The sequence below is a fragment of the Ips typographus genome, linkage group LG1 (assembly GCF_016097725.1).
Source record: "Ips typographus isolate SLU linkage group LG1, UJ_Ityp_2.0, whole genome shotgun sequence".
In the NCBI taxonomy this organism is placed as follows: domain Eukaryota; kingdom Metazoa; phylum Arthropoda; class Insecta; order Coleoptera; family Curculionidae; genus Ips; species Ips typographus.
The window spans coordinates 18,875,321-18,903,308 of NC_138422.1; the positions used below are offsets into that span (position 1 = coordinate 18,875,321).

Sequence of the window (27,988 nt, forward strand, 5' to 3'; positions counted from 1 at the left end):
GATGCAACAAATTATCAGCCAAGTCTAAGACAAAGGTAGTTACTTCCAAGTGCTCATTTCGAATACGAAAACCAACATTTCAAGAAGCTTCACGATTATTGAAGAAGCCTTTTTAGTCAATGCTGTAGAAATGTGTCGAAAATACATAAATTTGCGACCAAAAACTGCTGTTGGGAGATTCTTATTGCGATATGTAGATGGAAAACACAACCTATAGGCGTCAACACAATTTCGAAAACTTTTTCAAAAGGCGTCGTTTCTTGGACTCCCTAATCCAGAAGGTTTTACCGGACATGTAATGAGGCGCTCTTCGGCAACATTACTGGCCAATGCTGGAGGCGATATTAGCACTCTCAAGCGCCACGGAGGTTGGAAGTCGAGTACGGTAGTGGAAAGTTATAATGAAGCTTCATTGTGCAGCAAAATGACAATTGCTAACAAAATACAAGTATTACCTAAAGACCTCAATGTTGTTTTTCTCTCCAGTTCTTCAGAAACTCCAAAGCAAGTAGATTCGAAAACTGCTGATTAAAATAGTTTTGTTTTCGACATAAATGTTAATGTTAATCTTAATAATAATTCCAAATTAAACTAAATTACTATAAAATCGAAGGGTAGTATTTATTGTGATTCCGACTAAAAAACTGGCCAATTATAAAAAAGTGAAAGCATAGTGAGAACAGGAAAAAAAACAATTTTTCATAAAAATAGGTAATGACTTTTCAGGTAAGCGTAGTGTTAGTTTAATTCACAGTGTCGTCAATAGAGTGTCGTGTATTAGAAGGTCTTTAATACACGCCAAAACCTTCATAATTTACCGGTCGTGGATAATTTTTTTTTATATTTTCCCAAAGTTAATATGATCAACAACTAAAATTTAACAAACTTTTATCCAGACATTTAACTGTCAAAAATGCACTAATTTCAAAGTCAGTGACTAAATGGCGGCAGTTACAGCAAAACGGACACCAGATTCGTGTTCTCCATGCCAAAGTTAATTAATCTGGTGACCTTAGCACGTCTAAATCTAAATACTGACTAAATACTATAGTATACTGACCGCCGCCGTATAGGCGGTGAGTATAGTATAGGCCAAAAACAACCTTCAATTATTGAACAAAATTTTGGTCCATTTTTAAAAAAATTGCGAATAACTTGATTATTTTAAACATTTCGTAGAGACATATCCGATGATCGTAGGTAGCCAATGAATAAAGCTATCACGTGACGTTAAGAGGGCACTCCTTAGTTGCCCCGTTTTGCTACAAGCTTTTCCTTGGTACTTTCCAATTCATATGGGTCCATTTTCGATACATTGCTATTAAGCTGTGTTACAAAAATTTTTATTTTTTTTTTGTCTAGTGTTATCAGTGTTTTTATTCATTTTAGAAACGCAGTGGATTTAGAAATCTAAAAGTTATTATCAGCATGTTCTTGTGGCCACATTTACTAGACACATTTTTTTCCCGCAGCGCTACTATGTATAGTTTCTGGGAAACGGCTTCGTGCATGGCTTATTGGGACACTCAGTATATAACCCAGACTGTCTGGGTTATGGACCGACTGTTGCTATGTGCCACCTTCCGACAGCACCAACCACCTGGTAGGGTCTTGATAGATCCGGAAACAATTTATTGTGTTGGTCGGAAGTACCCCCAAACAAACGGTCGCTTTGGCGTAACCAAAGGTCGCCGTTTACACACTTTGTGCCTTTGTTAGACGCTACAGACATTTTGGGTCAGTTCAGATAAGATGGTCCATCAAAAGCGAACCAGGCGCGGTTTTAGGAACCCGGTAGATTGGTTCGAAAAACCTTCGGACACACCTTTACTTTTGAGAGAAAAATTGTTATAAAAGTCTATTACACAGGGTGTTCCAAAAAAGAGTTATTACATAAAGGGCAAGCTTTTCAAATAAAAATGTATTTTTTATATTTTTTTAGGTTTGTTTTTGAAATTCTAAGAATGTCACATGTAAGTAACGTCAGTCTATTGCCGTTAGTGACTCACCTGAATGTTAGACTTCCTCGTCAATAAATTTGAACAAAGGGCCCAATTAAATGGCCGGTGTCCTCTGATTGGTCATTGTTAGATTTCTTCCTATGAGTACATCTCAAATCAAAAATGTATGCTAGATTTGCGTCAAAGGATGATATGAGAATATGATCAAATTCTGGGGTGTAATCAATTCTACAAAATGTTACACTATGAATCGGATTTGTGCTAGGGTATGGAAGTAATGTTAAACATTATCAGCACTTGATAGAAACATCTTGTTTCATTAATTGTATGTACATTTTTATTGACAAAAAACCTTCCATAAATTCTAAATTATACCTTATCAGGTTCAATATTTTTTATAAGTTAGTGTTTACTGTGTTCTGCCTTTTTTAAATACTGGTTTGACGTATAGTTAGGGTGTTTGATCTATATACAGATTTTGCAAAAGTAATTGACAAATAAACTTGGTTTTTGATGATAATATTAAACACAAGTGCAATCAAAAGCCTTTCAATAATACAAAAATAAAGAGTAAAGTGAGGTTAGACAAGAATGTCATGAGCTGTTTGTCTATAAAGCATCATTCACATAAACTACGAGTATGGAATGTGAGTAATGCATCGGTAAGTAAGATATGTGTACCTACTGCATCAAGAAATGCATAACAAAAATTGAGAAGTAAAGGCGATAGTATTAGTTAGTGACATTTAAATTACCAGTAAAGTAGATATTTTACTTTACCAGGGCCATTTTACCGGTAAATTACTGGTAAATTACAAATACTGGGTTTCTGGCAGTTCATACTTTTACACCGCTTTTCTCCCTGACTGTACCAAAGGTTGTAATATTTTTTCAGGTTATTGGATAGAAAATTTAGTGAGGATTCCAAAAATGTGCTTAAAACATTTATTTTCTCACTCACACAAGTGGCTTTTACAAGGCGATTTTGTCGCTGACTGTCTTTTCAAATTGTATTTCTGACAGTTCAAACTTTAACACCGTTTTCGATCGTTACTCGATTTCGTAGTGTTTTTTATTTCATTAAATAGCGATTTTAATAAGGATTCCAAAAATAGGCTTAAAACTGCCATTTTCTCACTCTAAGTGGATTTTACACGCGATTTTGTTCCTAACTGTCCTTTCAAACCGTCGTTTTCATAGTTTATATTTTGACCACTTTTCTCACTGACTACCTCATTTATGTAGTGTATTTTTATGTCATTAGACTAACACTACTGGAAAAAGGAGCTCAAAACGGTTCTTTTAAGTGGTTGGACCACTAAGAAATCCCAAAAATAACCGAGTTATAGGGTGTTAAAATTTTTGAAACCACAACTTCAACTGATTATTTTCACAATTTCACTGATTTGTAAATTTGTTGCACCAAACCAGTTTTTCCTAAATAACTCGAAAAACGGTGAAAGTTACAAACAAATTGCACGAGACCAAAAATGTTCCCAATCAAATCTTTAACCCAACACCGTAAATTTGGAGGACCGTTTTTGGGTCCAGTATACAGGGTGTTCGTTTTACGAGCATCACCATGGGAAACTCGATTATTTGAAGTTTAAATTGGGTAAATTTGAGCAATTAGTAGTCGATTAAAATGCCGCTTTAGAATTTTCAAATTTTTTTGTACTTCCGGAGATATCCAAAAAAAAACGAAATTTTGGAAATTAGTTCTTATTTTTTTACTAATTTATTTGATAATTTAACTGAAAACAAAAGGCACATTACCATTGCCACTTTTCCTCCTCTACAACGTGATAATATCAAATTTTATTTCATCATCATCAACTTTGATTTTTCTTATATGCGCCATAATAGGTTTTTACATTTTTGAAATGAGCTATTTTTTCTGATTACGGTGATGTGTCATATGACATGGTTCAAATTGGCAGTTTATTGAAAATAACAAAAATTATGTTTTAATTAAGGGTCTCTTGAAAATAACAGCTCAACAATTATCTGTTAAGTCACTTGACACTTCTTCACGTGACATCATTAACATTTTCTGACGTCACGGAATTTCCTCTGACTTTCTAATCAATTGTTGATTGATGTTACTTTATCTCACTTTTCTGGGTACTTTGCAAATGACAGTAATATCACGTGGGTAGTGTCATTTGACCGATTTTTGGGATGTCATTTTCAAAGCGCTCTTTGCAAAAACATTATTTTCGTGATTTTTACGAGTGTCTTTTGTTTTCAGTTATCTTATCAAACAAATTAGTAAAAAAATAAAAACTAATTCCAAAATGTCGTTTTTTTTTGGATATCTCCGCGGAAGTACTAAGAATTTTTAAATTTTTAAAGGGGCATTTGAATCGACTACTAATTGCTCATATTTGGCCCAATTTAAACTTCCTTGCATCTCTTCAAATAACCAAGATCCCCATGGTGAGGCTCGTAAAACTGGCACCCTGTATAGGGTGTGCATGAAAATTATGGTGATTCTCTGTTTTTGGTCACTCTGTACGCAATTAAAGGAGCTCAAGACGATTAATTTGAGTGGTTCAACCTCCCTGAACTCGCAAAAATAACCGCGCTACAGGGTTCTCAAATTTCAAACTAGAGTTTCAACTGATGAAACCTTGCGTCGAACCAGTTTTTGCTAAATAACTCAGAAACTGTGAAAGTTAAGAAAAATTTGAAGGAAAGCAAAAATGTTCATAAAGAACTGCTAAACTAATCCCCAGAAGTTTCACAGTCTCTCAGTGCCGCTACTATACAGAGGGTGCATGAAAAGTGTAGTGATTCAGATTTATGACTTTTCAAATTAATGATATGAAATGACGGAAAATTATATCTTTCAAGCAAATTACAATTGGACTCATAAATTTACTGGTAAAATTGGTACATTTTCTTGCCACATGGAATTTTACTTTTCCAATTTTAAATCATAAAACTCGTTTTTAAGTCTGTCATTAAATGGTACCTGTAAATAGAAGTTGTTGAATTATTTGAATTCAAAACAATCAAAAGTGTTCTCATTTTGGTCCGGACATCTGTACCTTTCTTCCATTTATTATTCACCAAAAAGAGATAAATATTAGCATTACATATTTATTATTGTACTTTACCTCTTACTAGTTATCATTGGTTATGGTCATTGGGACTGTGGACATATGGGAATCTGAAAAACATAATTTTAAAGTTACCTTAAAATGCTATATTTTTCCATTTGCTATTGATTTTCAAATTTTGAAAACACAGTATTGTGCATAACCTAAGATGTATTTTCAATATAAGACTAATAACACCAAGCTGAATTCAAGGCTTCCTAACATTATGCCATATATGTAACAAATTAACATGCATAAACCAGATTACAACTGCAACACAAACCTCGACAAGCAGCCACATTAGCAATCCACAACTGATAATATGCAGCTTTGAATGCAAATTCCGTTATCTCTTGGAATGGCAACACTGTCTTTCTCCATGCCTGGGATTTTGGTACAATCTCATCAAAAGCCATCCAAAGCCAAATGACCCACAGACCTCTCGAATTTACATTCTCTCACGCTAAAGTTTACAACTTAGCGTGAGGCTTTCAGGTGGATGTTTCATCATTTTGGTCAGTACTCAGTGTAAACGTCTGCATTTCGCATATATTTTGTAAATTTTACATACATTTTCTCATTTGTCAAAGAGCAACCAAATGAATTTAAATTTACACGTAAGCGATGTGTCAGATATGATGTTGCTAATTCGAATCGATTTCCTTTCAGCTAAACAAAAAGTGTTTCTGTTGCCGGTTTTATTTTTTGATTATCGTTTATTGTATATATTGATACAGTTCGGTAAATACTAACTCGCTTTTTAATGCTTTGGAGCGATTCGGGACCAATTATTTTTAATGATTTGTACGAATTGCTTAGACAGGTCAGTGAATAACGACTGTTTGTTTTGAACTTAACAGCGAGCGATGGAAGCTACTCGTATATAGAGGCGCTGTTTACAGTTTTAGATAATTTATTATGCTAATAAAGTTTAAGATTGTCGCTTTGTTGCTCGTTGGAGTTTCCTAATTGGAATTTATCGTAAGAGAAGGTGTTAAAGTGCGATAGTTTATTATTTTAAGACAGTTAGTACTTAGCTTATTTTTTTTTATTTTAAACAAATTGTTAGAAACGCATTAGTACGTTTTGTTGAAAAAAAATTAATCTTAAACCAAAGATTACTTAACCGAAATTATGTTTTGGCTTCGAGACAATGTGACTACATCGTGGTGCCTACAACATGCTTATAATTCAGGTCTTGTTAATTGTCACATCACTAGGAAGCTGCTCAATGCAATGTTTCAATGTCTGGAATTTTTAAAGGATACTCAAACGAGAAATTTATAAAAGAACTATTAAGAATGAATAGCAAGATAGAAGACCTACCAGGCCTTGATTTTTCCAAGGTAATCACAGTAATAGCGGAAAGAAATTGCCGAAATCCCAGTAAAGAAAATTGGATCCTAGAGGCCATCTTCAGTAGCTAAATGGTTCTTAAAAAGAGCAAACTATATTTTTTGATTTAAGAAAGTATATGAAACCGAGTATTTTAACTTGGCGTTATGCTTTAATTGTTCAGTTATTATTCTTATTATTGTTATAATTGTTAATGGTTATGTTTATTGGGCAATTCGTATTGTTGCATAGGTTTATTCCAATGGAAATTGGATTCTGTAAAACTTCACTTATTGAGGCAGATTTCTCGCAACTATTTTTATTTTCTTGAACAAGTGGTGTGGTTGCTGTATTCTGCGAGTGAGAAGCTTTAAACAGTCTCCGCGATACTTCCAATTTACTTTCGATGGATTCTTTTATGTAGTCTTCTGCTACGTAAGAAGACCGCCATCCTCCGTGCTTTTTTAAAGTCAGTAAATCGGCGCCGCTTTCCATCAACATGATTGCTGAAGAACGCCTTAGTCCATGTCCAGTATAATTTTTCGGATCCTCTAGTTTTAGATATTCTGCAACAAGTTTCGGTAGAGCACTAATGGTATGGCAGCCAACATGTTACGCGTAACACCTGCCGTTGCGGTATGCAACAAATAATCTTCTGCTTCTCATATCTTTAGGTCGTAGGGATGCATATTTTTGATATAGAGTGCAAGGCTCAAATATATGTTCTTCGGACTAATGGTGAAACTTCTTGGTTTATGAGTTTTTCCATCTCGTAAAAATACAACAAGAAAGGGCTTATTATCTACCACATCGTCTATATTTAAACGTATTAAGTCATCTCTTCGACAGGCACCAAAGATCCCAAACACTAAAATGGCTTATGCTAGAAAATATTTTTCATCTGATGCTTCACATAAAAAATGTGTCACTGTTCTGCTGTTGCAACAAATCACAGTATCCAAAAGCAATAGTTTTTGGATACTTCCGACGTCAGCCCTTTCTTTTATGACCAAACAACTCTTTAGGATTTAGAATCGGCTCCATAATGTAGAAGATTTCTAAGACAAAAAGCTTTTTCAACAAAGTAAACTAAGACAACATCGTCACTTACAGTTTTGATTTTGTGCAGACCTCCACGCCGCCCATTGTCACCTAAATTACGTGCAAATAAAGTTTAGTAAACAGATCGTAGTATTCCTTCTTAAGCTGAAAGCCAGTAAATAACGTTTCAGGTATTAATAACTTTTTCTAGAAAAGGTTTATAACGTCTAGCAGAAATCGTCGGTCATTCTGACGATAAAACTCTAAAACCGCTTCCTTTCTACAGTACGGTCGGTACTTACTTCTTAGTAGGCATATTTTACTCTTTCAATTTACGATTTAAGATGTGGAATCTTTACTAAATTTTAGCATTTTACAAAACTTAAAAAAGTATATGGTATTTCAATAGTAATTTACGTTTCCGGAAAACGGGTTAATACAAGTCTAGATGTTTGAAATTTCTAGATTGCATTTCACGGAAGAACATCGTAAAACGTTTTAAGTCATACTGTAAGTGGTAATAATTATTTGATTCTTAGTTTTTTTTTGTGATTTCACACACTTCTATACACCAACTGTAAAACGCCTAACACCCTTAACAAAATTATATTACTATGCCGGACTAGTCTAGAAAAAAACATTTTGACTAACTAGTAACGTAATGAATCATTTCCCGGACTGAAACCGACTACATAACAGAGCTTATTACGATACAGTATGAAATAATAGTATATTACGTAACATGCTGTAAGAAGCATTTTAGGCACGATATGGAAAAAGTTGAAGAAGCGACTGTGTAATTCCATGAGTGCGTAAAATGCCTTAGAGCACGTGTGACTTACTATTTTTTACCTACGACCAATTGGAAAGTCTTGTTTTCGCAATCCATATAATTCAGAGTGACTTTTAATTAAAAAAGTATATTTTCAACGTATTGACATCATATGTACTAATCATAGGTATTATGCCACTAAAGAGAAAAATAATAACGTAATAAAAAAAATTCACAAATCATGTTACTTAAATAATTATTAGTGTTGTTCTTAAATTAATTATTTATGGTGACATTACAGTTATTAAGAAGAAAGGGAAAACTTTCAGTAATATTACTTGATGTGTTTGCTATTGCAGATAATATTCTGGACTTAAGTGGTAGTTACTTAGAACCGTATGAACAATGCATTAGGCGATGATCTCCATCTAATATACTCTGATAAAGGAAGAAATGTAAACAAAATCGATTTTTCCCAGCATTAGAGCGTGCGCTTTTTTTACAGCTGTGCGTCTTTTTGCAACTGTGCGTAAAGAAGTTCATTACGTAACGGAAAACTATGCGTAATTAGCTATTTACACTGAGGTCGTAGGTAAACAATATTGTTGAAAAAAACTCCAAGTTAGGTGCAGCTATACTATTATAGAGCAAATATTTTGTACCAAGTGGCAATGCATTTCCTACCCTTGCTAAAAATCCTACTTTTTTAGAAAACTTTCTCATTCAGCATAGTCAGCCGAGAAATCTGAGCCCGAAAGCTCAGATTTTAGTCCAAGATTACGCCCAAGAATTTATTTTACAAATTTTACGACTTTACCGTTCATACTAATATTAATATTATCCATATTAATATTACTTACCAGGTCTCTCATTTTTAAGTGAATCCAAGCACATCTATTTGAATAAATTGTAATTATAGTTATTTTCCTAACAAGTGCGGAAAGCGTGCGGGAATAGGAGAATATTTATTTGATTTTCAAAATCACTAAAAATGTTTCCATCTACCAAATGCAGTAGTTTAAACATTTTAAATCGACGAAAAAAACACTTTCTTGAAAATTAACCGGCAAATTTGTTTCAATAAGAAACGCTCTTTCAAACCTTTTTTTTTATTCATTTTAATATCAATAAAGGCGTTTTGGATATAATGAGCAAAAAATTTGTTTAACACTTCCATTGTAAAACATATCTTATTTTTTTCCTTTTATAGACTTATTTTCAAATAAGCTAACTAAATGCTAAAACCTAACAATATGCACACACTAAAGATTAAATTTTCTAAACAGGTTTCTTGAATTCTGCGTATTAAACTAGTGTCTTAACGAATTTGTATTTTTAGAATTATTTACAGTTTATCGTATTAAAATTATTTTTTTAATATTTCTCGACCTTCCGACAAAATGAATATTCTGGCCAGGTAAAGAGATAGTAGAGTTTTGGCTTAGTCTGTCGAAATTAACGAGGTTCAATAAATTTGGCAAAGCATAAGCCCTATTATTCTAGTTCGTCCCAGTCCCAGTAATAAACTTTTATGATTGTAAAGTACCTTTTACTTGGTACAGGAACCAGCCTATCGACCAGGTACCTTTTTCAGTCAAACTACAGAACTCAAGTAGTAGTTATGAGACTGTTTCGACGAGGTGTTTAAACCAAAGTTATTTGTAAATATTTAGTGAAAAGTTAAGTGCAATAATGGAACCAACCTATTCATTTAATTTTAACTTTGGTGAGTTTGTTGTAATAGCTGATAAATTGTTCAAGTGAACAACTAGTTTTATAATAATAACATACCGGCTTTTACAGTGTCTGCCCCGATAATCTGCTTTTGTATGGGAATGTGTCCAGATGATAGTGATAGTGGCACTTGTGAAACTAAACCCGGAGGAAAGTGTTTTGCAGCAATTGAACTTGTATCTGACGACGATGGAGCGATTATACCACAATTTACTTACGGATGCTTGCCACCAAATGAAATGGCTTTGTTTCAAGTAAGTAACTTGTTTTTGTATTACATATAGGGTGTCCCTAAAATCTGTGGAAAAAATGTTATCACAATGTCCTTAAGGCTTAAATTTTAACGATGTAAATTAACTTACGTTAGTCCAAAAGTGGTATTGTCGGAGATACAGAGTGTCAAAAGTACAATTTAGTTTAGAGACACTGTGTATTTACCTCTAAAATAAGAATTCTCATAAGAACTCTCTCTTCTTCTCTCAACGTATTTTGCCTAAAACAAGGTATGTATAATTGGTAAGAGTTGATTTGAGTCGCGGTTTTTGATATATTTGGATTATAAAACCTAGCTTCATGTATGCATAAACTATAGTAAATGGGTTCAATTAAAATAACTGCCACTAAAAACTAAATTAGTATAAGTAACAGTCAATACGAGTTTTTAGAAAAAAATAATATCTTAATAAAAAATGCATTTTACACAAATTAATGATCATTTTGAACCGAGGTGTATACCGCCGATAATTTTTTGTACACCAAAATGCCTTTTTGCATACATAATACTTTGAAATGCTTTAAAATACCTTACAATGCTTCTATTATTGCCTAAACTGCCTCAAACTTCCTTAAAATACATCAGAATGCCTTTAAATTATTTAAACTGCCTCAGGATACTTTCAAATGTTTACACATTCGTGGCATTCTTAAATTTACTTGTAAGTCCCCTGGTATTGAGATAATGGTAAATCTTGATGAAATACACCCTTAAAATTAATTTTTTTATGGTCACGTGACAGTTTTTAGGTTGGATTAAGTAGCATGTCTGCTTTTACGATTTGTACATGACTTTTGACTATTGTCAAAATGTTGATAAGGCTTAATGATTCAATAAAAATAACTTCCTCAGGTTACGTGACAGTTTTTCCAAATTTTAAAGATTCAAAAGCTTAAAATTGGCTTTTCTAAAGGTCCCGTGACAGTTTTTAGGTTAGGTTAAGCTACAACGTAAAGGTTTTACCAAATTTTTAACACTTGATTTGACCTTTTGCCGAAAGCTTCAAATTGATTTTCTAAGGTCCGGTGACTGTTTTTCCAAATTCTGACAAACAAAAAACATTTTTTGTACGGTTGCCTGAAATTACGGGTCAATTTTGACGTTTGCACGAATCTTCTAACTGTCATAGTAACCAAGTTAGCACGTGTCAAATAAAGACACTTATCATTTAAAAGAAAACAGTTGAAAAATTGGTAATTTAAATTTAGACAGTAGTGAAATTGTAAGAACTACGTCACGTGACTTGATAATTCAATTTTTGAGCTTGCAACATTGTAAAGGCCAGTTGACATTGTGAAAAACCGTCAAGTGAACTTCAAAACGCAGTTTAAACTTTAAAAAATGGTAAATTAAATTTAGACAGTTGTAAAAACTTAAATTGCAAAATACACGTTACGTGACGTTCAAAAAGCAAAACTGTAAAGGTCAGTTGACATCTGTCAAAATTAGTCACGTGATCTTTAAAATGTGGTTTAAAATTAAAAAAAGTTGATAAATTACATTTAGAATGTCTCTTGCAAATTTACATTTGCAAGAGACACATCACGTGACTGTGATAATGTCATTTTAGAGCTTGCAACACTGTGCAAGCCAACTGACACCTGTCAAAAACAGTCACGTGACCTTAAAAATGTAATTTAAATGTTGAAAAATTAGTAAATTATTATAATAATTTGTAATGAATATTGTTGCATATCAATATCATGTAGCAAAGATTTTTACCATAATATTTACATGTGCCTATGCTGTTCTGTCTAATTTTCAGAGAATTTTGTTATATTAATACACTACATTTTAAAATATACCTCAAAATACTCTCAAATGCCTTATAAATATCTCAAAATGCATCGTAATACCTCGTAATACCTCACAATGCTTCGTAATAATGGAAAAGTGCCTCATAATACCTCGAGTGTGTACACCAAATTACCTCGGCGATCTACTACTAATAATACCACAGTCTAAAGATATAACATAACTTAGTCTATTTTTATACTGTGATAATACTTGGTGAGGCAAGGGCCTCAATTTCTGCCAGTACCAGTTTCCGAAATATTGCTTATTCTGTTATATGAAAATTTGGCTGAAGTAAGTGACAACAACTATAATAACGCCTTATTCTTTGTTACGCTTATCTCAATGGGGCCGTTATTCATAATATACCGGATAACCCAATAAGACTGTTACTCGAGCCATATCTCGAGAACCGTTTGTCGTATGGAAAATATTTTCAGCTTGAATTTTAAAATTTGATTTTCTATAAATTGTGCATAATAAACTAAGATGTTTTGTTTTAACATTTTTACCGGAAACCAATCTATTGTTATTTTCATATCAGAGATGATATCAAAGTTTTTGCAACATAAATGTTCTGGTGATATATATTTTTTAATAATGCATAAAGTATATTTAGACTCACATTTGCCACTTTAACAACTTAATCATTTTGTAGCAAATTTTTTAGTAGATTTAGGAAATTTGCACATCTATTGGCCTTCAAAGAACCATTAATCTGGATTAGAAATGCGATTTTGGAAAACGGATTTTACTGGCCTATTTGAATGTTATTTAGCTACTTTTTTATAAAAAAGTCATATTCTATTTGATTTTTTAGGAATATGGTTATGGTGCCAAAACTAGCCACTTGGGGGTCAATTTTTGACATCATACGTTAATTTACGTATACGATTATATCTAAATATAGATATAATAATGCGTATTGTCAAAAGCTTTTTCGCAACTTTGCGTGTAATTTTCATACGTTTCTAAAGTTGCGTACGGTCAAAAAAAGGCCCCCTGGCAGGAAAAGATGCCACTAAATTGGTAGATTCTTATTGACCAAGGGTATTTTCAACGATACCAAATTTGTTCAAATCAGTTAAATTGTTAAGAAATTATAACAGGTTATTGCAACATTGAACACCCCCCACTATCTTTGTTTTTGAAATAACTGGACTTTTGATTTTACAAAAATGATAAAAATTTTCTTTTTAAAAATGTGAAAAAACTGTTAAGTTTATTATGCAAATTATATAGAAAATGCAATTTTAAAGTGTAAGATGACACTTACGCCTTCTGGTGGCCATTTTAACACACTTCAAGACAGATTTACCTAATAATTTTGTTTTACCCTAAAGTCATACTACGACCGATTTCCGAGATTTGGCCGAAAAACTGTCTTATTGGGTCACCCGGTAAATAACCCATAAACCTAGTTTATATTGACTATTTTAAAGGTTGGTTACCTGAACTACAGAATAAATTGCTAAAGCTCCAAAAAAAAACTTAAAATTTTGATAATCATATCTCTACAAAAATCCGTCTAGCCGCGTCGACAGGCAGCTACTTTTTAATTTTCTTGAAAATTTTCGGTGAAATTATTTATAAACTTGGTTCTTGGTATTAATCCTCCTTGGGTATTAGTAATTTTTAAATTGCTTGGAAATTTGTCTGGTTAAAATGGCGAAAACTGAACCAGTTTCTACTTTGTGAGGAAATTGACGTGAATTTATTCGTCTATAAAGTGAATTTGTGAGTGAATAAATTAATTGAAAATGGTGAGGTTTTGTTTTTTGTTTAACAATCCCAATCCTCTGACCGGTTTCGCCGTATTACGGCTCATCAGAGAGGCTATAGGGCTTAATACATTAATATTGTCGTCAATTTCGTTGGTGTAAAGCAATTTTATAGAAATACTCTAATTTTTACGTAGAAGTCGATGACGTTTTTAGAAAAGAAGTATCCTCATTTATTTTTTAACTAGACGTCAAATAACTGTAAATTTTTAAACGGCCCATACATTATACAATTAGTTGTACGACAAGTTGTACGATAGATTGAACAGACAATTGATGCGACAAGTTGCAAATGATTTTGGCCACAAACACAAACGATCTGAGCATCAATCGGTCTTAAAGATTTGCAGTACGTTTTAAATTTCTGTAACACATAGAGCATCATGCCGCGTTCGTTGTCAAAAACAACTACAGCAGCAATAGTGGTCGCTTTAGTTCATGATGAAAGAAAAGTTAGGAAAAAGAAATGAAAGAAAAGAGTTTATGTTTATTGGCATATTCATTGAATTTCACATCCCACAAACAAACCTGCTCACGATAGAGATCAATAAATTCAGTCCAAAATGTATTAGTCTCCATATTTGCGAGAGTTTTAAGTTCTTTTTTTCAGTTTATGTCGAATTGAGTCCGATTTGTCGTATATCAAACGCCGTCGTACCGTACGATTCGACCGGGTCGTACGACTTGTTGGACGACAGCATCACACACTATGCAATTATGGTTTCGACGGTCGAATCTACCTGAGTTGTACAACTTGTCGTACAACTAATTGTATAGTGTATGGGCCGGGTCGTTTTATGGGCACAATTTGGTTTGGCACAACATTGGAAGGAGGTCACTATTTTTCTTATCTGCAAAACTTTTTTGGTGACAAAAATAACTTTCGCACATTTCCCAAACCTTTAACTATTTAATAAAAAAAAATCATGCAAATAAATGCGAAATCCTGCATCTTTGTTCCACATCACTCTAGGAGCATCGTCGCTTAAACAGTAATGTCTGCGTTAATACTGCCGTAGTTTTGTCGACAGAAACAAAGAACGAACACTGTTTTTTATATATTTTTCTACACGTAAGCCAGACATCGCGATCGAAAAACGTAAAGTCTTTACCGATCCCCTTAACGTGTGAAAATTGTTTTTTTTTTATTTTTTCTATAATAGGTTTTGAAAAGTTGCTTAATAGAAAACAAAAGACATTCTATTTGTTAGGTTTGTATTAAATGAAATATTATTAAATTATTAACAATTATAATATGTTTATTTTATTACAACATTTAACTACTACAAGAAATAAAGTTAAAAAATACTCTCAAACTGCCGCCCAGTTGAATGCACTTCATGGTATTATGATTTTGTTAATTATTATCTATCTCGCTTTATTTGTTTATTAACCAATGTAAAACGTATATAAATCGGACAAAAACTGTATTAAAATAAAACATTCTGCAATTAACAAAAATCACTTGAAACATTACTCAAAATGTAATGCACCCACATTACTCCATTATATTTCTGTTAAAACATTAACAAAAATACACCTCTTGAGCTCTCTCTTCAAGTATTGCTACATATTTTTTAACTTTAAGAAAAAACAAGAAAACTTAATTTTTAAAAGGGTTGTTATGCTTAACTTGAAAACCCATGACGACACATCTTTTCTGAAAACGTCTTCAAATGTTATATAAATCATGTTTTCAATTCAAAACTGCTTTCTATGTGATATACAAACTGTATCTATGTAGAGTTGCGTATTAATTTTTAGAAAACTGGAAACAATAATCCATTTTGAAAACGGGGTCATAAAATTCCCTCAAACTTTTCCCAGTTGACCGATCCTGTATTAATAATAGAGATGAACAACAATCCCCACACATCATGAAGTCGACCCATCTTGTATGACTTATTTCTCTTCTACTTATATGTAGGGAGTTGAGTGGGTTGAAATATGTGGATGAAATATAGTTGTCATTTCAATCCGGATTGGTTTTCAAACCTTACACGTCGTTAAAAACAGGATCCTCGATCCGCTTCGTTAGTCAAATCCACTTGAAAAAGAGGATTATATTGAATTACTCGATAGAAATGAGCCGTACAGGCGCAAAAAAATAAAAACTGATTTTCCATGTTAATCTCCTATGTCCAGAGTTCTCCTGGACAGGCTGTAGGTGGTCCATCTTTTGGAAGTTTTTGAATTATTGCTTTCAAACCATATACACCTAAGAATTAATCGATGGATTCAATAATTATATAGGGTGTCAGTAAAGACCTCTGATCCCCACAGAGTGTTTTCAAAACCTCTGTTCGGATACGCACTAATCAAAATTTCAAAAAACAAACTCAACCAATCTTTTCGGAAAAGGGTAACTTTTTGTTGAGATTTTTAAAAGCGAAAAATACATTATTATTATGTTTGTATATTTAATGTTTGTAGGAAAATTAAATTTTTCTCGTCGGGTGGCAAACTTCATTTTCAACGCATTAAAGCCATACTTTTTGCGCTTATTACATAAATAGCTATTTTTCTCAAAACGAAACAAAAATTGTGATAGCTCATTTTAAAGAGAAGCAAATTGTTTTTTTAGTAGCGCAATAAAGGAATATACATTCACATTCCATTTAAAAAAATACAACTTGATGTGATTACTCGAATAATAATTACTATAAAAAATTTACCTGCGCCACTGGAATCTACTAAAACAAAAATGTAGAAGTTATACTTGGTTTAAATCAGAAATAACAAAATTAATAAAGTTTTTTAAAATTTGGATAAATCGGGTTTCTACGCTTATCTCAAAAATAAGTTTTTGAGTATGTTGTTAAACGTATCTCAAAAAAGTTACATCGAAACTAGGGTACCAGTTTTTTTCTATATCTTACAGTTTAAAGATCTCCTATAGAAACATCGAAAGTTACCCACCACACTGTTCAGGGTGAGTCAACGATAGAGTAAAGTTGATTATTTCACTTGTGTCGAAATTTAGGACAAAATATCGCTTACAAAAGTTTTAGAGAATGTTCAGGTGCATAATTTAAAATTATTTCTGAGTATACTGGGTGGTCCAATAAAGCGTGGAAAGTATAACTACTTTTTTTTAATAGAACACCCTGTATATTTATAGATATTTGGATTCTCTATGTTATCATAAACATTTTTTATATAACGTGTCCTATGCTTATCTCTAACCGTTTTTGACATATTATTTTTTGAAAATAACAAATTTAAGACTTTGTAGGGCTATAGCTCTCAAACGGATCGAGTCAGAACAAAAAGGATTGCATGTTCTTATCTTAACTTTTCATGCCCTATCTAACCTTGGTATTTTTTAAATTTGTATATGTTTTGTTATGTTATGTTATTTATAATATTTGTATATGTTATATAAAAAATGTTTATGATAACATAGAGAACCCAAATATGTATAAATATACAAGGTGTTCCATTAAAAAAAAAGTAGTTATACTTGCCACGCTTTATTGGACCACCGGGTATACTCAGAAATAATTTTAAACTATGCACCTGAACATTCTCTAAAACTTTGGTAAGCGATATTTTGTCCTAAATTTCGACACAAGTGAAATAATCAACTTTACTCTATCGTTGACTCACCCTGTACAATATGTTCTATTTTTGACACTTTTGTATAGTATTTGGCGTATTTTTCAAGCTATATGGGTTCCCGTTTGACAAAGTCTCTATCGCATTTTATTACAAGGACTTATTTTAGACATAAAAATGTATGAAACGACTGAGAATCTGCTTAAAATAATAATAAACTTTAAACAATTTACTATTTTGTATGATTGGCATTTTGTTTACAATATTATTTTGAATATCGAATTATATTTCGGTATTACTCTTAAACTAACCAATTCAAGTTTACAACGTTGTTTGATGAAACTTGTGGTGGTATAAGTTTCTGTCACATAATGACTGAAGATGAGAGGAATCAACGTACTGTATACACACCACATCAATTTTCTTTCTTGAATTGTTACAACTATTTTTTCGACTTTATCTATTCTGTTTCTAACCATCAAAACTAATTTCTTGATTTCAGTGCCAATCAGTTGAACTTCAAGCACTGAACAACCGTAGCATCAAATGCTGCGACGGATTTGACTATTGCAACAAACATCTTTTAGCCACACTGAACGATACAAAAATACGTCTACACCACCCGTCTACCGAAAAAGTGCTAATTGCATCCATTATAATAACTATAGTCATCGTGCTGGTTGGAATTTTAATAATATATTTAAAATACCAATTGGATCTTAAAAAGAAACAAAGTAACGGCGACGGAACAGACGCAATACCTGAGAATGTCGAGTTGGAATCTGTACATTCTTGTGTTCCTGAGGAGGTCAATCCCAAAACGCAGTTTGGAACCAGTATGTGTGTAGATCCCAGTCTGACAAATCTGAGTTCAGCTCAGTTAACTACTAAAGGAGAGAGGACAATTAGTAGCGAAATTAGTCTAGAAATTATGATTGGTGCTGGTAAGTGGATACATAATCAGATATACTTTAAGAGATTTGACATGTGACTATATCAATTGGCTTTAAGTTTTTTCCTCTGCAAGTTTCACTACTTTGTTAAAAAAGCAAGTGATCAATTCTATGGAAAATATTTTGCAAACTTATTCTGCTGAATTGAGTGGACGCAAAATTTAATAACCATCTAATTTTTCTAACGTCTGAAAAGTGAATTCTTGTAATCGGGCTTGTAACTTGTAAAAAACATGTTACCCGTGAGTAACACAGGATTTCTACTTTTCACTCAGTTGTCTATGGTCTAGTCTAAATTAAAAGCGATAGATTAAATGATAAGATTGATAAGCAAAGACAAACAGTGGATATGAAACTAAAAATTAATTTATGTAAACACCGAAAGGTAAAACCGCTAAACGCATATTCAAGTAATTTTATAGCCACACACAACAATTCCGATTTGTTCGAAAACGTAAGTTTGAATGTTGATGTTATTACAGTGCAGGTAATTACGACCGAAAAAATCTGCTAATAGAGATGTTAACCTAGATTTGTTTGCTCAACTGCGTTTCACTTCTTTTTATTTTTGGTTCAGTTATTTTTTATTAGTTTACTTTTAATATACCTACTTCTTCTGGTGCCGTATCAGGTCCTCCTGATGTTGGCAATCACAATGGCGTGTTGTGCTCGGTCTTCGGCGAGTCTAAAAAGTTGTTCTGCGCTTTGTATTCCGGTCCATTCTCTAAGATTCCTTAACCACGAGGCTTGTCTTCTTCCGACTCCTCTACGGCCTTCTATCTTGCCCTTTATTATAAGTTGAAGGATACGGTATCGATCACCCCTGAGTATCTGACCTAGATAGAACAGCTTTCGGCATTTCACTGTTATTAGTAGTTCGCGGACGGCGCTTGCTCTATTTAAAACCGTTTCACTTGTCTGCATGGCTACCCTGGCTACCCATGGGATTCGGAGCATACGTCTATGTAGCCACATTTCAAATGCTTTAAGACGATTAATGGTTGCTGCTTTTAAGGTCCAAATCTCTGCCTTATACAACAGTATAGATCATATTGAGCACTTGATCATTCTCTGGCGGAGTTTTAAATTTAGATTATTATTGCAGAAAAGTGATCTCATTTTTTGAAATGTTGCGCGAGCCGACTCGATTCTGCACTTGACTTCGTTATCCGGGTCGAGATGCTCTGTAATCTAACCAACAAGATATTTGAAACATGGAACCCTTTCAATGTTTTGACCATTTATTTGCAGTGCAGCATCATTATACAGCTGACGACTGAAAACCATAAACTTAGTTTTAGTGATATTAGATTATTTAGACCCATCTCTTGTCCCAACAATTTGACCAAGTCTAAGAGCCGTTGAAGGTCCTACAGATCATCACATAAGATTGCGGTGTCATCGGCATAGCGGATGGTATTGATCAGTTCGCCGTTAATCTTAACTCCGCACTCCTGGTCGTACAACGCCTGTTTAAATATTTTATCAGAATATAGGTTGAACAACAGTGAAGACAGTATACATCCCTGTCTCACGCCACGCCGAATCTGACATTCGTCATTTAGTTTTCCATTGACCCGGACCACTGCCTTTTGTCGCCAATGCAGGTTCTTAATAATGCGTATGTCTCTGTCCCCAACTCCATTTCTCCTCATAGTCTATAAAGCATACGAAAATGTCTTTACGTTGATCGCGACACTTTTGAAGAAGTATATTTAAGTCCAACATTGCTTCCCGAGTACCAAGAGCTTTTCGAAAACCAAACTGGGTTTCGTACAGATCACTTTTGAGCATTTGTTGCGTATTCTTTTATGCACTGCATTTCTTTTCACGTTGTTTTTTAGGCAATGTTATAAAGACGTCTTCTGATATCTCCCCAGTGTTGTCTTCTTGGACCATTTTCAAAAGTCCCGATGTTGTCTTCTTGGACCATTTTCAAAAGTTTCACTGGAATATCATCTGGTCCGGTCGCTTTTTTAGATTTTGCAAAGTGTATGCCATATAGTACTTCGGACTAGGATTTCTGGACCTTCCACGCTAACAGTGGTGTCTGGTTGATCTGATCTGTTGTCATCAAATAGTTCAGCTATGTATCCACTCCAGGCTTCAAGAACCTCATGTTCGTCAATGATTAGTCTGCCTGTATTATCAACCAGCATATTAGGAGTTTTCCTAGTATACAGGGTGTCCCACGACGAAAGACATGGATTGATATTTGAAAAAGTATAAACAGGAGAGTTTTGAAAATTTGACAGGTTACTCATGTGGGCATGTCCTATCTAACTTAAAATATTTTCAAGATGGTTGCACTTCCGTTTATACCGGAAGTCGATCACAACTTTCTTATTTTAAATAGAACACCCTATATATTATTACATATTTGGATTCCTCAGAAAATTCTGACCAACTTTTGTATACAATGCCCTTTGCCTATCTCTAGCCGTTTTCGAAATATTTGATGTTTTTCCAAAAAAGTGACAGTTGCACCGCTCAATATATTTTTGTACTCTGTCAAAACCGTATTTCATTTTGCAATGAAACTTTGGGTTATTGTAAATAAAGGATCGTTTTATTAATCTGAGGGTGCGTAATAACTCATTTGTATACAGGGTCGTCAAAAAAAAATCATAAACTTGCCACTAAAAAAAATGAAAAATTTCAAGTTTTTTAAATAGAAACCCACATTTTTTATGGCGGAATCATTTTGAGCATTAAAAATTACTATACGTTTCAATTTACTTGCCTAAACCTAAATCCAACCCATTTCGTTTTATTTGAGAATAAACATTTTTTATTATTAACTCCAGATTTCTTGAAAATTTCTCTCTCTAATTACGTGTGGATTTATGTCACACCAGTAGTGTGAATTATGTCTATTGAACATTCCATTTTTAGTGAATTTGGCCTCGTCGCTCTAAATAATATTATTCAAAAACAATTCTTCTCCATAGTGACTAGTCAGCAAAAACTCACTAAAAACCACTCTCTTCGGAAAGTCAACCTGTTTTAAGTGTTGCACTAATTTAAATGAAAAAGGGTGAAATTTATGTTTCCTCAGGATCCTTTGAATTGAGCTTTTAGATATGCCTGATTTTACGGAAACTTGTCTTATTAACAAAGTTGGATTTGCAACAAAATAGCCCAAAATTGCAATTTCTACATTTGTATTATTAAGGATTGGTTTTGTTTTAATAGCTTTTCTCTTCACAGATCCCGTATTCTTAAAATTTTCAATTATTTGCTTGACAGCTTTTGGTGATGGCTTTGGTTTTTCTGGATAACGAGCGGCAAATACCTCACATGTTCTACTCACAACTTTATCACATTCACCGTAAATAATAAACAGATTTAAGTAATCTTGGTTTGAATAACGTAACCGCGACGGCGTATTTGCAGTTGTCAAAACACTCCAAACTAGTGTTATTAACATGCCCTGCAGGTCTCCAATATCACCGTGTGTCAAAAACAGAACCAACTAGAATACCAGATAATCCCAACCGTGCAGCATAATAAAAAAAATTTTATTCTCAAATAAAACGAAATGGGTTGGATTTAGGTATAGGCAAGTAAATTGAAACGTATAGTAATTTTTAATGCTCAAAATGATTCCGTCATAAAAAATTTGGGTTTCTATATAAAAAACTTGAAATTTTTCATTTTTTTTAGTGGCAAGTTTATGATTTTTTTTGACGACCCTGTATACAAATGAGTCATTACGCACCCTCAGTTTAATAAAACGATCCTTTATTTACAATAACCCAAATTTTCATTGCAAAATGAAATACGGTTTTGACAGAGTACAAAAATAGGTTGAGCGTTGCAACTGTCACTTTTTTCTCGTTCTATTTAAAATAAGAAAGTTGTGATCGACTTCCGGTATAAACGGAAATGCAACCATCTTGACAAAAAATTAAAAAACGTTTTTCTGTCCTTTAGAAACTAAATATCTACTACTAACTATACTCTACTAACTATGTACATCATCAAGTACATCATTAAAAGGGATTTTTAAATCGCTTTTCAAAAAAGCAAAAATTTACGATGGCGGTTATAAGAATTCATATCTCGGAAACCAATGACGATAGATTTTTTCTAATTACGTCATCGTGTTACGTAAAAAAGTGGCCTAATGTTGTCTTAGTTTAAAAACTCTCTTTGGCTTTGTTAAGGACCTGTAAGCAATTGTTTAAAATGCAGCCCGTAACGTTTTCCTAATTTACCGGAAGACCGAGAAAGATAAATAAATTTGGAAACCGGTAGTAAGTTTTACATAAAATTCTTTAAAGCCTTAATTTATTCGACTCTGTAGCTCTTACGGTTACCGAAATCCCAATACATGTAGAACCAATTTGGAACACAATGTATTGACATAAATAAATACAATTTTTTATTATATATAAAAATATATTATATTTTTTATTTTTTAAGTATAAGTAATACCCGCTTGTAAAAGAAAAAATGCTTTGTAACACTTGTGGAAAGTGTATTTTCCACACTCTACTGTCGAATTTCCGTAATGGAGTGCGAAAAAGTATGGCTTTCCGCACTTGAGACAAAAAATTTAAAATATTTGCATTTGGAAATTTGTAAAATTTAACGTATTGAACTTCGGGCAAAATGGATTGAACATTCCTATCTTCAGCTAGTAGATATTTTTTTTTAATTTATCAAAATTAAGTGGACAGTTCCCAAAAACTTTGTTATACGCAAAAAGAATTACAAAAGATATATTGACATAGATCCTGAAAAATTAATAAAGGAATGTGCAAATCATTGTCCTACAAATTCAATACTTTAGGTTTTTAAATTTGCTTAATAGACTTACTTACTTTGACCTAAATTAACCACGTATATGGACTTTTCTTACCAAAATCAGCCGTTTTTGACTTTACTTACTTACCTTTTTTAATTCAGCCACTTTCAAATCGTCCGCCAAAGCAAAAATTTATTGTTTAGTGACGTAACAAAAGAGTAAGAGCTTGTCACTGAAACTCTTCATAAACTTGAGCATACTTGTACAGAAAATGGTGTTCGGTGTTGTATGATATAACAGCTATCAGCTGATTGGTCATCTTTTTTCAGAACTTTGTGTTCTTCTATCCTGTTTATGCTTTCTGTCTCCGTTTTTGAATATTTTTTGCAAAATTGTTTGTTTTTCTGACAATGACCGATCGACAAATCGTTAATTGTACCGTTTTGTACTAACAGTTCAGTCCCACTCAATCAGAACGCACTTTCTGGGTATAAAGCGGTATAAAGATAATAAAATAAAATAAAACACTTAATATTAACATAAGTATTATCTAAAAGTTTAAAAATCATTTTAAAATTTTAGCAAAATCTTATAAGTAACACTAAACTAATTACAGGAATCAACACACAAATTTGGAGAGGAACATGGAGGCAGACTAAGGTAGCGGTAAAAATTTATAAAAAAGAGGATGAGCACATTTGGTTGAGAGAACTTGATATTTATCAGACCCGGATGGTGAGGCACGAACATATCGTGGGTTATATTGCTTCCGATATAAAAAGTAAGCAATTTCAACTTGTTTCAATTTTTGGTTAAGTATGAATTACATTAAAACATTTTTGACTTAAATTTCAACTTTGTTGCAGATGAGGAACAGAGATTTACAGTTCTAGAGTATCATCCTTATGGTTCTTTGAGACACTTTCTCCAACACAACACAGTTACTTCCCGAGAGCTGATTGAAATAGTAAAAGGATTGGCTAGTGGTTTAGCCCATCTGCACACTGAAATAATAGGCAGCAAACACAAACCTATCATTTCACACAACAATATCAATAGCAGAAACATATTGGTGACAGCCGAAAAAACGTGTTGCTTTTCGGACTTTTCTCGTGCGATTAAATGTAAAAGCAACGAAACCGTCAGTTCTATATACAAAGACACTTTCAACTCTGATGTTCGGTATCTGGCCCCTGAAATGTTAAATCACACATTTAATGACCAGGATGTTGCTTCGTATATGCTGAGTGACGTGTACAGTTTTGCTCTCGTAGTGTGGGAAATATTAAAGAGATGTCAAATTGATGATAGTAACGAGCAGGTTGAAAACTATCGAATACCCTACGATGAGGAATTGGAAGCTGCAAGTATGGAGCCTACGGAACAGAACCTATTAAATATTGTAGTGACAGAAAGTCGAAGGCCGAAATTTAAAGAGGAATGGCTGCAAAACGATATTTTATTTCAAGTTGTAAAAATCGTAAGTGAGTGTTGGTGCGGTGCGCCTGCAGCCAGGCTTCCATGTCTAAGAATCAAAAAATCTTTATTTAAAATTATGCAAAATTGTACAGCTAACTAAATGTCCGTTTTTAAAGCCCAGCATAAAAATCTCGATTATTTGAAATTTGGGCAAAGTTACGCAATACATCCGACCAATTCTGAAGTTATCCGAAAGAAATCTATATTGCCCATCTTTTTACATAATCATGACAGCTTGAAATGTCAAAGTGATAGTTTTACGGCAGTTTCGTTTATTTTCCCTAATGGACCTTTGTTTTGAGGGTCTGGTCATGCTCCAGTCATCCTTCAATTTGTACGTGATTTGTTTCAGTGGTTTTCGAATAACTGATCTCCAACTAAATATCTGGTGAGTTTGTTGTTTTTTTTAACACTGTACAAACATTACCTAAAAAATACATTGTGATTTGACAACAAATTGATATTGTCGCCAGTATGGTCACCAATTCGCAGCAATCTTCAGAAAACGCCGCTAAGGAATGTCAAGTCCCAGCAACAACTGTACGAAAATATCTTAAGAAAAACAAGTTTCATCCATACAAAATTACTCTAGTTCATCAGCTAACATAAGATGATCCGTATCCGTATAGGAGGATGTAGTTTTGTGAACTCTTGTGCGAAAAAATTGTTCAATTTCCAGATTATGCCAGAGGAATTTTCTTTACTGACGAAACGGGACTGTGAATAGGCAGAATGTTCAGTATTGGTATGATGTAAACCCACACGTATTTCGGAAAACCCATCCACAATTTCCACAGAAAATAAATGTTTAGGCTGGCATACTTGGCTGGCTGGGAAACCATTTTGTCGGTCCCAAATTTATTGATCATAATATTACCGGTGATCTTTATCTAGATGGGTTAAAAAACCAGATTTATCCACATATACAAAGAATCGTTAGAGAGGATTCAGGGGAATTTCAGAATGACATAATTTTTCAACAGGATGGTGCACCCCCGCATTATTCAAGAGCAGTTAGGGAATGGCTAAATACAGTATTTCCTAATAGGTGGATTGGACGGCAAGGGCCCCTTGAATGGCCGGCACGGTCGCCCGATCTTACCCCAATGGACTTTTTTCTCTGGGGGTATCACAAGAACTAAGCATATATTACAAAACCTTTGCCTTGCCTTAGGCAGGCAAGGAGACACAGACATCTTATCAAAACTTTTTACCCTTGCCCTGGAGGGTCTTCAAAAAGCTTGACTGGCAAGAGAACGGGATTAATATCTATGGAGTGCGTCTAAACCATTTACGATTTGCCGACGATATTGTGGTCGTTGCCAGCACAGGTGAAGAGCTGAAAAACATGCTTCGGGAGCTTCATCGAGCATCGCTGCAAATTGGACTTGAAATGAACTTGAACAAAACAAAGATCATGAGTACAGAAGACATCTAGGTGACCGTTAACAACCAACCCATGAAGGTTGTCTTGGAATATGTTTACTTAGGCCACAAAATTCAACTTGGCAAAGAAAATCAATTTTCTGAAATCATAAGAAGAATAGGCGTCTTCTGGGCAGCCTTTGGCAGAATAGGATCTATCCTTAAATCTAGTGAATTTCCTATAAATTTGAAAAGGAGAGTGTTTGATGCCTGCGTGATGCCGGTTTTCTTATATGGACTAGAGACAATGGCAATTAGACGCAAATTTGCCAATAAACTGCAAACCACCCAACGAGCAATGGAGAGGGCTATGCTAGAAATCACTCTAAGAGATAGAATCCGCAACGAGGAAATTCGTAGAAGACCTAAAGTGACAGACGTTTAAAGGCTTGTGGCACAACTGAAATGGAGATGGGCTGGTCATGTGGCAAGGCAGGACGACCACAGGTGGGCGCATAGGATACTAGTTTGGAGCCCAAGAGAGACCAAACGGAGCATTGGTACCCCCCGGAGATGATGGCCAGACGATATCCAGAATGTTGCAGGAAGGAATTGGACCCGGACTGCTAGAAATAGAAAGGCGTGGAGGGATTTGGAAGAGGCCTACATCCAGGAGTGGATAAATACGGACTGAGAAGAGAAGAAGATTACAAAACCTGATTCAATTGAAGACCTTAGAGAGAGAGAGAGAACGTTTTAGAGAGAGAGAAATTTTATAAAGTTTTGAAGTAGTAGTCCATTTTTCTCAAAGTGGAGGTGTAAGTGTAAAAGTGATGGGAAAGAACACACAGCCTTCTCCACAAAAAATTTATTCAAGCCCCCCAAAAATGTTAGAGGGGTCGCTCGACATATGTTTCGGGCACATAAGTACCCATCTTCAGGAGCCCATATGACAAGGTGAAACGCCGGTTGTCTTTCTTCAAAGGGGAGACAGCAAGACCCAAGTTTAAAAAATTAGTATGCCGTAAGGCCAAACATTACTGTTGTGCTTAAAAAATCTTATTATGGAAGAGAAAAAAACTAAAACTAGAGTAAAACTAAATAATTCACATTATGTGTTTAGGTCTGGTCTCTTTTATAAAGTTTTTAAATATCTGGGTAAGCTTTTCTGTATGTGATAATTACCAATAAGGTGGAGTCGGTTGAGATACAAACACAATTTTGTACAGCGTTAAAAATAAACTCACCAGATATTTAATTGGCGATCGGTTATTCGAAAACTACTGAAAGAAATGACGTACAAATTAAAGGTTGACATGCTCCAGTGCAGAAAAGACCTTCAAAAAAGGTGTCATTTGACCACTCATTCCATTAGGAAAATAATCGAAAGTGCGGTAAAACTTTGAGCTTGACATTTTAAGCCGTCATTATTATGTGAAAAGATGGATAACTTGATCTTCTTGATTTAAACGTTTCAAATTTTGTGGCAATAGCTATACAGGTTTGCTGAGATAATTGAAAATAATTCTGCATCTTTTCCACCTTTACAACGTGGTAATATCATGAGATAGATACATGTTTCAGTTTTTCGCAGCCATCATCAGCTTGTTGGTTTTTTCTTGTGAACACCATATACCAACACTGAATGATGGTACCTTTGACGTTTAAAAATATCTGAAAATTTTTGTGTGTAAGTAATGAGTACCGCTCTGTTGATCTGAAATAGGTCATTGTAGTGTTGCCGCTTGTATTCAAAAGAAGCAGCAAACAAATCTGTTTCTAATTATTTTATGCCAATACAACTAACTAACCTATTCACCGTTTCCGAGATTTTGCTAGATTTAATGTTTTTTCCGTTGAAAACACTGCATCAATTAAATTGTTCGTATTAGGTTATCTTGAATGTTAGAAAACATATTGCTCACAGTTTAATAAAATTTGCTAGCTACTATTTATTACGAGAAGAAATTGTAAATTTGTAAATTATACAGGGTGTAAATTTACGTTTTTAACACCAACAATATTTTTTCATGAAACTTGGTGTAAAAGTTATGTTTTTTTTTAAATAACACCCCCTGTGTATT

General features: G+C 33.7%; 1 protein-coding gene across 2 annotated transcripts; it reads left to right on the forward strand.

Moving 5' to 3' along the window:
* The first annotated feature begins 9,495 nt into the window (after positions 1-9,495).
* LOC145724951 (bone morphogenetic protein receptor type-1B-like) lies at positions 9,496-25,453 on the forward strand. 2 transcript variants are annotated; one of them, XM_081973469.1, is made up of 6 exons: positions 9,507-9,630; positions 9,776-9,939; positions 10,017-10,201; positions 17,857-18,298; positions 23,677-23,841; positions 23,927-25,453. In XM_081973469.1, the coding sequence occupies exons 2-6, from the start codon at positions 9,906-9,908 to the stop codon at positions 24,637-24,639; spliced, it is 1,539 nt and encodes a 512-aa protein (XP_081829595.1). In that variant the 5' UTR covers positions 9,507-9,630; positions 9,776-9,905; the 3' UTR covers positions 24,640-25,453. The 2 variants fall into 2 exon arrangements, with proteins under 2 accessions (XP_081829586.1, XP_081829595.1); XM_081973460.1 differs by having other exon boundaries at positions 9,496-9,939.
* Positions 25,454-27,988: the final 2,535 nt, after the last annotated feature.

Bases quoted from the DNA above. Each gene is read 5' to 3' on its own strand.
- LOC145724951 (XM_081973460.1), top strand. From the start codon at position 9,906: ATGGAACCAACCTATTCATTTAATTTTAACTTTG. The intron at 18,299-23,676 runs GTAAGTGGATAC...AACTAATTACAG, and splicing joins AGAAATTATGATTGGTGCTG to GAATCAACACACAAATTTGG. The intron at 23,842-23,926 runs GTAAGCAATTTC...ACTTTGTTGCAG, and splicing joins TATTGCTTCCGATATAAAAA to ATGAGGAACAGAGATTTACA.